The sequence below is a fragment of the Fonsecaea pedrosoi genome, assembly GCF_000835455.1.
Source record: "Fonsecaea pedrosoi CBS 271.37 unplaced genomic scaffold supercont1.4, whole genome shotgun sequence".
NCBI lineage: Eukaryota > Fungi > Ascomycota > Eurotiomycetes > Chaetothyriales > Herpotrichiellaceae > Fonsecaea > Fonsecaea pedrosoi.
In genome coordinates, this window is record NW_013550612.1 from 2,630,489 (window position 1) to 2,643,798 (window position 13,310).

Consider the following 13,310-nt stretch of genomic DNA (forward strand, 5'->3'; position numbering starts at 1 on the left):
CCTGAGGTCGGAGCCGATAGACTTCAAAGGCTGGATCTCACAGGTTTACGTAGGATAACGCTCCCTTTTCCAAAGTGAGACAGCAAGATACGGAAGGAGTGGAAGAGACCAGCTCTACTGTAACACGGGATAAGAGGTTCGTCGTCAAAGGACCAGCACCAGAAGACTTCGATCTCTGAGCACGTGACAGCCCCAAAATCTTGGCGTGCATTTCGCGTGACCCGCTTCTTGGAGATTTCAAGCCGACCAAAAAAAAAAGTTGAAGTGCCACCAGGTATGAAAGTGACGCCCCAGTTTTGCCATTTAGCAGTTAATCAACTAACAAGAAGCAGGTTGACATGTCTGCGTTACCTATGGTTTGGGATTGACATGCGAAACTCGCTTCTCCTACGAGCCCAGCATGAGACTAACCAACAGCACCGTTCCAGTCTATACGGTGTCTGGCTCGTCGACCTCTCGCAGCCTCCCGGAAGGGCTTTCGCAACAGCAGAAGCGAAAAAAGGACCCCGAATATGCCAACCGCGTCGAGCTGCTACAAGACTTTGAATTCGAGGAAGCCAGTCAGTGCGTGCGGGTCAGCGAAGATGGCGAATGGGTCATGAGCACGGGGACATATAAGCCACAAATCCATACTCATTACCTACCCAACCTTGCGCTTTCGTGGGCAAGACATACCAATACCTTGAACAAGACATTCATCTTCCTATCCTCCGATTATTCCAAATCTGTTCATCTGCAAGAGGACCGCTCCCTGGAGTTTCATACACCTGGTGGATGTCATGATTCGCTACGAATACCGCGGTACGGTCGTGACCTTGCGTATGACCGGAGCAGCACCGAATTGCTGGTTCCAGCCGTTGGGGTGAATGCAAATGGAATGGGAGAAGTGTTCAGGATTAATCTTGAGCTGGGAAGATTCATGAATGAGTTTGAGGTGGACGTTGGAGGTGACGACATGAACTCAATAGGCGGTGGTGCTTTACAAGGAGGCATCAGAGCTGGCAGTGTCAACGTCGCTGCAGTCGCAGAAGGCAGCCACAACCTGTTGGCATTTGGCACATCACTAGGCACGGTCGAGTATTGGGATACGCGATCTAGAGCTCGAGTGGCTACCCTTGGTGTGCCTGCCGACTTTGAAGGGCGGCCGCAGGTGACAGCTCTCGACTTCCATCGTTCTGGCATCAGCATGGCTGTTGGAACTTCATCTGGTCTCATCTACCTCTACGATCTACGATCCTCACTTCCGACTTTGAAGAAGGACCAAGGTTACGGTTACCCAATCCAGTATATACAGTTCTTGACGCAGGGTGTCAAGACCCGAGATTCCATTGGAGAGCCTAAAGTCGCCTCAGCAGACCGACGGATATTGAAGCTCTGGGACGAGCGGGACGGAACACCTTGGACGTCGGTAGAGCCAGCGGTGGACATTAACTGCGTTGCTTGGTGCAAAGATAGTGGGATGTTTCTGACGGCCAACGAAGGTCGACAACAACATGCATTCTTCATTCCACAGCTTGGGCCGGCCCCAAAGTGGTGTTCATTCCTGGACAATGTCGTCGAGGAGATGACCGAGGATCCAAATGATCCGTACGCGTACTCAAAGTCAAAGATAGGGGAGGTGTACGACAACTACAAATTCCTCACGCCGCCTCAACTTCGCATGCTCAACTTGGATCACCTCGTGGGCAAGACGAATCTCCTCCGACCATACATGCATGGCTTCTTCGTGGCTCAGGGATTGTATGAGGAAGCCAAGCTGATTGCAAATCCGACGACCTGGGAAGAAGAGCGAGCGAAGCGGGTTCAAGCGAAGATCGACAAAGAACGCGAGAGCAGAATCCGTGGCAAGAAGAAAATCAGTGTCAAAGTCAACCGGAAGATGGTGGAACGAATACTTGAACGCGAGGAAAAGAATGAACGACGTCGCGCTCAAAGGGTATTGGCACAAGGAGGCGATGAGGCTGCGGCTGCACAGGCCACCAAGGTTCTCTCTGCTCAAGATGAGGAGAAGGGTCTCCTTGCAGATTCACGTTTCGCCAAACTCTTCCAAGATGAGGATTTCGCAGTGGATGAGACTTCCAGGGAGTTTCAGCAACTCAACGCTAGCACCAAGGTGGCTGCATTGGATCGCGACCGAGAAAAGGGTTTGACCGCTGTCGAAGAGGAAGCGATCGACGAAGTTCCTGGGTCGAGTGATGAGGATCAGACAGGTGAAGATGATGGACCCTCCAAATACAAAACAACAGATCGAATATCGACTGCCGATTACAGACGCCACTCGGGCAAGAAACAGAAGAAGAGGGGCGATCAAATTCAGATGCGCGTCACGTCTTCTAAGTCGAACAATGCTGCAAGAACATCACACGATCGCTCATTTGGCTCTCGAGCTGAAAGCTTCCGGCCAGTCGAACGGACCAAACGAAGAACTGGTTTTGGCGAGGCTGTCGGTGACAAGGTAATATCTTTTGATCCGACCAAGAAGCCAAAACGTACAAACAGTACTAATGGCGGCATCACAAAAACATCGAGAGGTCAAGATCGAAGAAGTGCATCAGGGAATACGTTCAGGAAAATGTGATGCCCCTGAGTGTTGAAAGAGGTCAACAAATGGACTGGGGGAATCGTGTGGTAGGCTTAGTGATCAGGCCCAAGTATCCATGGCATCGATTATTTTGCCAGACTGAGTTACGGCGCCAAAGATACCCCCCTCCATTTTGACGGAATCTAATGCGAATTGATGCAACTTGGGGGTGGCTGCAGCTGTGGCGTCTTCTAGGACGAGGCAGTCAAAGCCGCGGTCATTGGCTTCCCTCATGGTGGTGGAAACACAGACATCTGTGGTTACTCCCGTCAGAATCAAGTTCCTGATGCCACGAAGCCGCAGGATATGCTCAAAATCCGTATGAGCAAATGCGCCTCTCCCAGGTTTATCGATAATGATCTCTTCGGGCAGCGGTCTGAGTTCGGAGATCACGTCGTGACCCTTTTCTCCACGAATCAAGAATCTTCCCAATGGGCCGCTGTCACCAATACCCAGATGTCGAGGGTTGTTGCGAGACCGAAATCGTTCGCGACTTGACAAGGTGGAGAGGTCTGGCCTGTGACCTACAGGAGTCTCAGCAAAGCATTCTGATGACCGCGTGATGTCAGCCTCAAACCTTCTCGAGTGAAGAAGACCGGGAATGAGCCTTTTCGTGCGGTAGAAAGAAGGGCTTGAATGGCTGGGATGATGGCACGGGCGTCTGCCACATCGTATCCTTGACAGTCAAAGTACCCGCCCACTTCACAGACTACAGAGGAGGAATATCAGCGCACCAGTCCAAGCATCTTGCTAAGCAGTAAGCCTACAGTCCCGCTGCATGTCGATAATAACCAGCGCGGTCGTTTCCGGCGACAGGGAAGCATCGTGTGGGTACAGGTAGGGGTCTGCTTGGACCTGGTCCAGGTGAGAGACTTCTTGAACCATTGGAAGTGAGGCGGTGGTATCAAATAACAGGAGCAGTCAGAGAATGACAAGTCTACAGGAGGATTAAGAATAGAATTCCCTACAAAGGAGAAAAACCTTGTGGAGGTATTGGGCGGAAGAGCAATTGCCAAGACACACCTCTTGTGATCACGTGTTTTGTGTTCTTGTACTTCCACGACTGCTGGGTGGCTGCAGTCTTCTTCCTAGATGTGGATGTCCATGCAGTGCTAGACCCGTTCGGCATGAAGAAGAAGACCCGGAAGGACCCAGAATATGTACAAACAGAGGAACCCGAAGACAAACTCAATCGGAGAATTTCTGTGCACGAGGTCATGAATAGGCTCCCCTTGGCAGTCGGCTGTTGCCAGTGCAGGGCCCCGTCAGCCCAGTGCGTGTCCAGTGCATCTCCCAACCCCCCGGCCTAGTGTCGCCTAGTGCGCGGTAACCCGTTGTTTGTCGTTAGACGTGCCTGCGTTTATTTGCCTGCCCCTTCTATCAACTCTGATACAACAAAAACGGCGCTTCCACTGCCTCCTCGCAGGGACCGTCAGCCCAGCGCAGGCTCACCCCGTGAATACTAACCATAGCAGCAGCAGCAATAGCGACGATACGCCCCTTAGATATCTGCGCGAACGACAGATATCTCGACGACAACAACCGAACCGAGCCAACCTCACCGCCCGAAACCCGCGTCGCATCAATCGGAAACCAGCAACAGGCCACCACCAAATATCCAGAAGAGTCACCTCGACAGGCAGAATCGCGCAGCCTCCGATAAACGATTCCGTCAACCAACACAACGACACTAAGCGACAATAACCAGACAGCCGAACGACCCCACCAGCAAAGGCCAAGATGCCACATACAGACACGGTCCCTTCGTCACCCCCTGGACCGAGCTCCTCTTTGGAAGAGTCACTGAGATACTACAAAGCGCAATACGAACTGCTAGAAGCGGAGCTTGCAGACTTCCAAGCCTCCAGTAAAGACCTGGAAGCGGAGCTTGAACGTGACATCGATGCGTCAGAGAAACGTGAGCGCCAACTCAAAGAGAGAGCGGCCAATCTCCAGTATGAGGTTGAGGAATGGAAGACCAAATACAAGCAGTCCAAGACCGAAGCGTCGAATGTTCAAAACACACTGCAAAAGGAGATTAGAGAACTCCGAGAGACCAACCGGGAGCTAAATCTGCGCCTTCGCGACACCGAGGTCGCCAATGACGACTACGAGCGCAAGCAAAGAAACACAGAGTCTTCCCTTGAAGATTTGGAACAGAAATACAATCAGACTATTGAACGGAGCGTCATGCTGGAGGAAGAACTCCGCTCCGGAGAACAAGAAAGAGAAGCGCTGCGAATCGAAGCGCAAAGACTGCGCGACGAACTCTCCGACCTGAAGATCGAGACCGACATCACCAAAGAGAAGCTGCAAAAGGCCGTGGACCAACTAGCCCGTCGGGAACAGCACCTCTCATTGCAGCCCGTTGCAGTGTCTGCTTCTCCGCGCTCAGAACTGTCCCCGACGACAACGAATGCTTCGTCGCCTACCTTCGACACCCCTCCACCGAAGGCGGGTTCCTCCTCTGGATTGTCAGACACCCCAACTCCTCCATCCCCTCCAATCTCGGACAAGTCGGGTCAAATCGCCAAACCTTTGGCAACACCAGGGATCCCCAGAAAACGACCGTCTCTGCCGACATCTCGCCCATCTACTTCAGGATCTACCGCCCCGAAACCTGCCGGTCATGCTCGTGGCCCTTCAATAGCAGCATTGGCAAGGACAGCACCTTCGTCATCGTTTCGGCAGAGCTTGTCGAGGCCCGGAAATGTACCGCAACGGCCGTCAGGGCTCCCTCAATCCGCATCTATCATCCATCTCAGAAATCTCCGCGGCAAAATCGCGACATTGGAAGAAAGGGTACAAACTGCTCGTTCAAAACTTCCGGCTCCTGTACGCACTCCACCCCGATCTTCACCTCGAAGTGGCTCTGCACTCGGTAATCATAATCATATCCCTGCATCTGTCACAGTCCGCAGTCGAAAACGGACGGGCGGCAGTACGATTAGCGGGAATGATTCTTTAGCGGAGAAGGTGCAGGAGACGCCATCGGTTCCCAGGACGAAAGCAAGTCGAACCTCGTTAAATCAGCAACAATCTCCCACAAGAGCCGAATTTTCGATACCTAAACCAAAGACCAGTCGGCCGTCACTAAATCAGCGGCCTTCTTCTCCGACCAGGGGCGACATGGCCGCCCCCCCTCTTCGCCCAGCTTCACGAACGAGTGGGCTCACATCGGCACGGTCTTCTTTCGCGCCGTCACACAGCCGTCCAGGAAGCCGGGCGAGTGTCTCTGGCTTTCCCCGAGCGCCTCTGGGTAGTGGTATAGGGTCCAATTTCGCGCCCAATGCATCCACAGACCGAGTTCGGCCAAAAAGCAGCCTCAGTAATTATGGAAGCGGATACGATGGCACCATGGACGAAGAGAGCGAGAACAGTTTTATTGGCGGGGACAATGAGAATGGAATTACCCCGACGCCCAGGCGGGCGACCTTTGCTCGAACACGTACTAGTGATGTGGGATCTAACATTCCCAGTCCGACCAAACGGGCCAGCATTGGTGGGACAGCGAAACTGCCCAAGCGACAGAGCATGGGCCTGCACGGGAATTTGACGGGGCCAGGCTTGAATAACGTCCAGGAAGGGTACGATGTCAATGAGACTTTTTGAGTATGAATTGATCCCGGACGGATTGTCCAGGTTTTGGAATAGGCCGAGACACCTGCTGACATGCAGTTATGGTGATGATGGTATGAAACTTGAACAGCGTTGGAAACGAGCACAGAGATAGTCTTAGTGCCAGCCTTTTGCGTGCGGCACATCAGATACAACGGGCACCCAACGTTGATTATGATACCCTCGTTCGTTGCAATGACATTGAGTTGGAAAGTTGGGCATTGCTGAGGATCTGTTTGCGGGAGTCTCAGGTCCTTTGTCGGTGTGATGACCTCGTTCCCAATCCCCAGCCCTCGGTCCCCGTCCTTGAACTCACCTCCTCACAGAGTATAGCCAGTCTTCTTGACCGCCTTGGTATACGCCTCCCGCTGCTTGATGCCGCGCAACCACCTCCGGACATTGGGCCAGTCGTGCGCCGCGCCGCCCCGGGTGCCCAAGTCCCGGGCGAAGATGAAGTCGACGCTGAAACCCATCATGATGTCCGCGGCCGAGATGGTGTCGCTATCGTGGTGGGCCACCACGCCTCTGCTATCGCCTTCGTCTTCGCCGCGCCTCACCAGGTACCGTCTCCCGTCTGCCAACTCGGATTCGAGCCAGTTGAGGTCGTTGTGTACGTTTGGGGCGAGACCCTGTTCCATTTCTGCGAGGTATGTGGAGGCAGCCTTGGGGAGGCGCCAGCGTGTGTAGAGGATCTGGTCGGTTCGAGTCGTGGAGTCAGTATTGGGGGATGGGGAGATGTGGACGGGGACGACTCTTTATGGAGAATTGAGGGTCCAAGGACGAGAGAGGGGGAAAAGAACAAAATACATACCGCGAGGGCATGAAGCATAAACGTCCCCTCGGCGGCGGCCATCCATTCCCTCACTTTTGCCCTCGCTCGTCGCTCTTGCGGGGGCGGGAGGAGACGGCCTTGAAGGTCATATGTTTCGCAGAGATATCTGCCATGACACCGAATCACCGGCCAATGTCAGTCATTGTGTAGCCCGTACTTCCTTTTCCACGTGCGGCGGGCCATACGAGAGGTCAGGCCAGGATTGTCTAACGACCGCTCTGGTCCTTTCTCCTTCTTCCTTCCCTTCCTACCTCTGGTATGTCTGATACGGCCACCGACCACTGACATCGGAGAGTAGGAGGAATGTTTGGAGGGGGGGGGACAAACTCACTCGACAATCGCCGCGCTCTCCTGGACCACTAAATCGCCGTCCCTGATCACGGGACTCTTGCCCATCCTCGTCGGGATCTGGCTCTTGAACTCGTCGGGCGCGAGGCCATTGGACGCCCGCGGCGACGACACCAGGTGGTACGGCAGGTTAAGTTCCTCGAGGAGCCAGGCAATGCGGATGGCGCGCGAGGCGCCCAGGAAGAAGAGCGTGATCTCGGGTGTGGGGGTGTGGTCGGACATGGTTATAAGGCAAGACGAGACGAGAAAAGACGAAAAGTTATCAAGGAAGGAAGGACAAGAAAGGAAATCCTGAATGTACAGCTTGGTGGTATCTGAAAGAAAAGAACTTGTTGAGATGTATACGGTGACGAAGTACTCGGTATGGTATAGAGATGAGTTACCCTCTACCGACCTTGTCTTTTCCTCAAACCCGGGATTCGTAGACGCCGATGAAGACAGTCAATGATCCAGCCTCACCTCGGAGGGGAAAAAAGTATGAGGCAGGTACTAGGTATGCATGCCCCTGCCACGCTGCCCACCTTCGGTTCAATGGAGTCACAGAGTTTTCCCTTCTTTATTTACCATGCCTTTGCCAATGATGTTTGACTCTCCTCCTCAAATGACGTTGTTTCTACGCGATGGGCAACTGGAACAAATACTGTGGTACATCATTTCCTTCCTTATGCTGTGCTTTGTATCCCTGACAAGCTGGACTTTTCCAGGACTTCGTGTATATCTCGAGTTCCACGTTGAGAGACTAAATCTCTATTCCTGCCTATGGAGAAATGTCTCAACGACACAGAGGCAAGAAAGAGTCATGGAAGTCAAAGGTCTGAGAGAAGCATGTTGACGGCTCACCCGACTTTGTGACGATGGACTGACAGTAAGAACCCCATCGCCGTCCAGTGTGAGATTCTGAAGGTACGAGCAAGCATCGTATCCATTACAAGCCTCGGGCACTGAGTGAAACTCCTGGATTCTGTCGATTTGGGATGGAATCGCTGCGATACCGAACATATGGGCAGCACAGAACGTGCAAGGTGAGAGCTGGCGCAGCAGTCCAACGCAGTTATCGTCCAGACACTTCCTACCGACCTGACAGTTGATATAAGATGTGACCCAGAACCTAGAAGAGTATGCAGAGAGAAACATGGTGGCCCGCTCCTCTGGGTTTCCATCACTGCATCATGCATTCTCAACAAAAGTCAAGTCGACTGTAGGCTGTCTGGGAGAAAGCCTCTATTTCCAGAACATGTTGGAATGAACGTTATACCATCACATCAGTTCAGACCCGCCAGAAACTCAGAGAGGGTGCTTTAGTGAGGCTCACGCAAGACACACATGTATGTCTCACGGCCCCGTCCACCCCATCTGTATACATGACTAGTCATCACTGTGTCGACGAGTTGGGCAATGGCGGCCGGCTATATGTAATATAGCGGACTCCTCCGGAAAAATGCCTATAGGTACGGTGCACGAGTAGGGTTTGTACACTCACCAGATTTGTCGAGATGGGACCTCGCTCCAACTCCAGTTCTGACATGGCTTCGGACACGTATTCTGGAGGATGAGACAACCAGAGTTAGTCGTCATGGAGGATGGAGGATGGTCTCGTAAGAGCCGCACCATCTATCTCCCAGAAGCCGTGTCTCACTCAATTTTTTGTAGGAGGTTGTGTATGTCTGGGTTACTATGTATCCGCCAGGAAGAAAGGGAAAGAAAAGTCTATCCTCTTTTTCGATTACAAGTATGTACCTACAATACAAGTACATGCCATACAGAGAACGTCTCTTCCACCCACTTCCATCTATATATCTACTCATACATGCATGACCCGATGCGCTGACACGGCGGGTGGCACAAGTCCACCCCTCCCTCCCTCCCTTCCCTCTCCCCCCAAATCTGTCTCGATCCTCCCGCACAACAAAAGGACTCCCGGTTGACCTTTTTCTTACCAAATAAGTACACAGAGCGAGATCGGGATGGATGGATCTAACGTCAGCCACGTGCGCATCCGTAGGACCATCAAATCCATTTTCAGTTCCTGACCCTGATTCGGGATCGCTACGCATACACACCGCACAGAGCGTCGTCGGACCGAATTTCTTGGGATGTTTTCTTCTGTCTTAATATCTGTCTGTCCGCTCTTCGGGATCGAATTTCTCTTTTCCGAGTATTACGTCGGGCTAGGTCAAGTGGTTGGTGGGGCGCTAAATCTCATTCTCGCTCGGGCTTCTTGTTTTTCGCTTTTCGCCAGAAGGAAAAAAAAAACAAGAAAAGGCTTTGGCGCTGGGATCGAGATGCGGAAAGAGGGAAGAAAAAGAAAAAAAAAAAAAAGAAAAAAGGCCCAGCTCTTGGGAGGCTAGCGAGAGACTTACAAGAAGGCCAAGGCCAAGGCCCAGGGTCATTGGCATGCACGCATGTTATGTACTGAGTAGTGAGTGTGCGATCTGATCTCCCCAAAACAACGCACTGCACTGTGTAAAGAACATGGAAGAGTCACGACTCGGTCATATGCTTCTTCGTCTTCTGAAGGAAACTTTTTCAGGGCGTCTATCCTCACACATACACACAGATCAACACACAGACCTGGATAGCCAATGCCAGCTACCTCAGCTCAGGTCACTCTCCTTGAGAGTCTTATCTGCCAACTAGCCCAGGTACTTCTTTCTCTTCGCTTCTGCCCTTGCTCCTTTTACTTTTATTCTCCTTCGTCCTCTCCTTGTCAGAGTCGTCTCTAGTCATAATACTTGGCCTTGACACCCTTGATGATACTCTCCTCCTCGACGCCGGCGCGGCTGACGTTCTTGGCCACCCGCGCCTTCACCCACTCGCCGGCGGTCAAGCCCACGGTGGCCGGGTCGAGGGCCTTGTCGTACCCGAGGCGCTCCAGCACGGGGCTGCCCTGGATGGGCACGAGCTCCGTCTTGTCCTCGGGTCGCACAAAGTACAGCACGCCGTGGCGGTCGACGTCGGCCTGATCCGGCGGGGGCGCCACCACCCGGTGGATGCTCGACTTGAGGAACCCGTTGGTCAGGAACTGCAGCACGTCGGCGATGTTGACCGTGATGCTTTCCGGGTACGGTTTGACGTATTTCCACTCGCCTTCGGGCGTGCGCACCTGTAGGGCCGCCACAGGTTGTCTGTTCCACGGACAAGAGAGTTTGTCAGTTGGGTGGTCCATCAGAAGAGAGAGAGAGAGAGAGAGAGAGTTTGTGTGTGTGAGATAGAGAAAGAAGTGGTTAGGGAATGTTTGATTCCCCTGTTCTCCTACAAAGAAGAAAGAGTTGATTTCTTCCTTTGTGCTCGTCGCGACGTACCTGAAAAGCAGGGTCAAGCTTCCAAAGTCGGTATGTCCCTTGACCCAGACATTATCCAGCTCCTTGTTGACCTCGGGCGACCGATGGCTGTTTGAAAAAAAAAAATGTCAATATTGGCTCTCAAATTTGATATACAGGGGCAGATATTCTCAACGTACTGGTACTTCATGTATCGGAAGTGGCAGTCGCTCTTCTCGTCATAGCGGTGGATGTTCAAAAAGTAGTCCTCGGGCAACTCCAGCACCAGGGCGAACAGCACGAGCAGCTTGCGCACAATCTGGAAGTGGATGTGTTTGGCAAAGTACTGGATCTCATCCCAGTGCTCCTGGATGATGGCCGGGTGCTCGCGCTCGTACTGCGCGATGAACTTGGGGATGTTATAGATCTCGGTGTTGTCCTTGATGCCGTTCTTGATCTCGCGGATCCCCAGGGGTTTGTACCCATTGTAGCCCCCGTTCTCGAGGTCGGCGCGGTACTTGATCTTTTCGTCGGCGGGGAGGTTGAAGACCTGCTTGCACAGGCTGAATTGGCGGTCCACCTCTTCCTGCGTGAGGCCAAAGTTGATGATGTAGAAGAAACCTATACAAGAACCATTTGGGGATCGGGTCGACCGGTGAGCCTTTCTTTTCCTTGCACGTAATTGATCGATTTCGCGCTGGCGAAGGGGGGATCATGCAACTAACCTATTCTGTTGACGGCATCAAAGAGCTGCGCAGCCAACGCTTCTTTACCCCCCGGTTGATCAAACTTGCTGAGGTCGAGGGTGACCAAGTCCGCCCAGTCCACTACAAATGTCGCAATATGTCAGTGACACCATTCGACACAAGACACAAGCCAAGCATAGGGACAATTGCTTGAGTTGGTGTTTCTTACATTCGTGTTTCGTCTCCGGAACCTGGTTCCATTTGGGGAGAGACAAGAATGCCGGGCGGGTGATTGTCTCGGTTGCCATTTTGTACGAGGGAGCCTGGTCTCTTGTCTTGTTGCCTACTCAATAAGTCAAAGGTACTTGTACTTGGTTACGAAAAAGCGACAAGGGGGTCTCTCGATCAAGCATTCCCAAGTCACAAGCCTCCCAAGATAAACGAAACAGCCTGGATGATGCCATCCAGACCAAATATTGCTCAATGCGGGGTCGGGGGATACGTCTGTCTGATACTGACCTATCGCGATCCATGGTTGGGGACGGCCTCTCCAATTGCTTACATATAACATATAAAGATGCGTGAACACTCCATCGAGGATCAGCCAATAGCCTCGGGTTCGGCGAGGCAGAGATATCGCTGTCTACTCTCTATGGCCAGCAGTCAAAGGAACCGAACGGGTGCCACGAGAAGACAGAGGGACCTGCCGCCTGAAAAAAAAAACACATAGGCGGCACCGACGGCATGAACAGAGTTGTGTAGCCGCGTAATGGACGAGTAACGGGATCGCGGGTGTTCCAAGGCACAGGTATTGTTATCGCATCTCACCCGTAGTAGTCAGGAATCTCGGTAAGATGGACACGGGCTTTCATTTTGACTTTGAGAGCCGAACAAGATGTCGAGACGTTCCGAGATTGTGCACAAATATTCGCTTCACATCTTCTTTGCGTAGTCCTTTCTCGAACCCAGACATCCCGTTCCTCGAGAAACCAGGAGTTCCGTGGGATCAACGTTCGCTGGATTGCGATAGGTGTCACGATGGCGTGGCTGAGCACTGTAGGCCTTCTAGCTGTCGCCCTTCGAAGATGTTGAGATCACCATGAGGTACGGAAGGGGAGTGCTTTCGAGTCAGGGGAAAAAGATTTGTTCAGAATGGGAGGGATATGGTTGAGAGCGACGCTCGGAGCTTTTGCTCAGATGGCCAAGCGAGCAAACTCCTGCAGATGGGCTTCGCAATCGCTCTCAAGTAACTCACCTCGGCGTACGTCGATTCACACCGTTCTCCCACGGCACAAATAGCACAAGTCTGACCGGAAAGCGCAGCTTCGGAAATCTCTCTACCGCCATGGGCCAGATCCACAAGTAGTCGAAAGCTTGTCAACAGTAGCACCGCTCTTTGGCAAAGAAGCAATAAAGCCGCCAAGGCGGCGTTGATGTCCCCGGCTTTTGTTTTCTTGACACACGTTCTCTTTTCTCGGCTTCCGAGTCTACCACGGGAAAGACAAGCCTCTGTCTGTTCCCTCACTCCTCTGGTTCAGTTCGGAGATCGAAAAAGGGATAGGAGGTGTGCGTAGAGCTCAGGGGGAGGACAGGACTTTGTGCAACTGTGTACTACTTTGCTGTCTTCGACATCTTGTTGCCTCGAGCACAGGGATATCAAACGCCGTTACAGCGAATCGGCGATACGCCGCATTTGTAGCCTCATTCCATGTTATTGTTCCTGCATCTGTGATCAGTGACCATCCTCGTCACTGCACCTGAGGATAGGCAGCGATGATCATCCGCTCAGTGATAGTTGGTGAAAATGGTCGGTATACCAAATAGCAAGGATTTGCAGGCAGCTGTCAGGTGGCGTTCAGAAATTTCAGAAGCGCTTCTTGGTCTGGCGCTGACGCTCCGAGACATCAATCTCATCGACTTCTGTAGAAGTAGAGATGTGCATGCAAGGCGTCCTGCTCCAGGGGAATAGATCCTGAAGGGGAATC

General features: G+C 52.6%; 5 protein-coding genes across 5 annotated transcripts; 2 read left to right on the forward strand and 3 right to left on the reverse strand.

Annotated features, from left to right (window-relative positions):
- Positions 1-400: 400 nt before the first annotated feature.
- On the forward strand, positions 401-2,578 carry Z517_06752 (uncharacterized protein; the record flags this gene model as incomplete). Its single annotated transcript, XM_013428491.1, has 1 exon — positions 401-2,578. The coding sequence occupies one exon, from the start codon at positions 401-403 to the stop codon at positions 2,576-2,578; it is 2,178 nt and encodes a 725-aa protein (XP_013283945.1).
- Positions 2,579-2,641: 63 nt separating this feature from the next.
- Z517_06753 (uncharacterized protein) lies at positions 2,642-3,466 on the reverse strand (the record flags this gene model as incomplete). Its single annotated transcript, XM_013428492.1, has 3 exons — positions 2,642-3,105; positions 3,159-3,290; positions 3,349-3,466. 3 exons carry the CDS (start codon positions 3,464-3,466, stop codon positions 2,642-2,644), a joined length of 714 nt encoding a protein of 237 aa, XP_013283946.1.
- Positions 3,467-4,321: 855 nt separating this feature from the next.
- Z517_06754 (uncharacterized protein) lies at positions 4,322-6,193 on the forward strand (the record flags this gene model as incomplete). Its single annotated transcript, XM_013428493.1, has 1 exon — positions 4,322-6,193. One exon carries the CDS (start codon positions 4,322-4,324, stop codon positions 6,191-6,193), a length of 1,872 nt encoding a protein of 623 aa, XP_013283947.1.
- A 326-nt stretch (positions 6,194-6,519) lies between these two features.
- Positions 6,520-7,601, reverse strand: Z517_06755 (uncharacterized protein; the record flags this gene model as incomplete). The annotated part of the gene is made up of 3 exons (XM_013428494.1): positions 6,520-6,891; positions 7,011-7,137; positions 7,363-7,601. 3 exons carry the CDS (start codon positions 7,599-7,601, stop codon positions 6,520-6,522), a joined length of 738 nt encoding a protein of 245 aa, XP_013283948.1.
- Positions 7,602-10,098: 2,497 nt separating this feature from the next.
- Positions 10,099-11,633, reverse strand: Z517_06756 (uncharacterized protein; the record flags this gene model as incomplete). Its single annotated transcript, XM_013428495.1, has 5 exons — positions 10,099-10,504; positions 10,682-10,768; positions 10,840-11,260; positions 11,365-11,466; positions 11,555-11,633. 5 exons carry the CDS (start codon positions 11,631-11,633, stop codon positions 10,099-10,101), a joined length of 1,095 nt encoding a protein of 364 aa, XP_013283949.1.
- Positions 11,634-13,310: the final 1,677 nt, after the last annotated feature.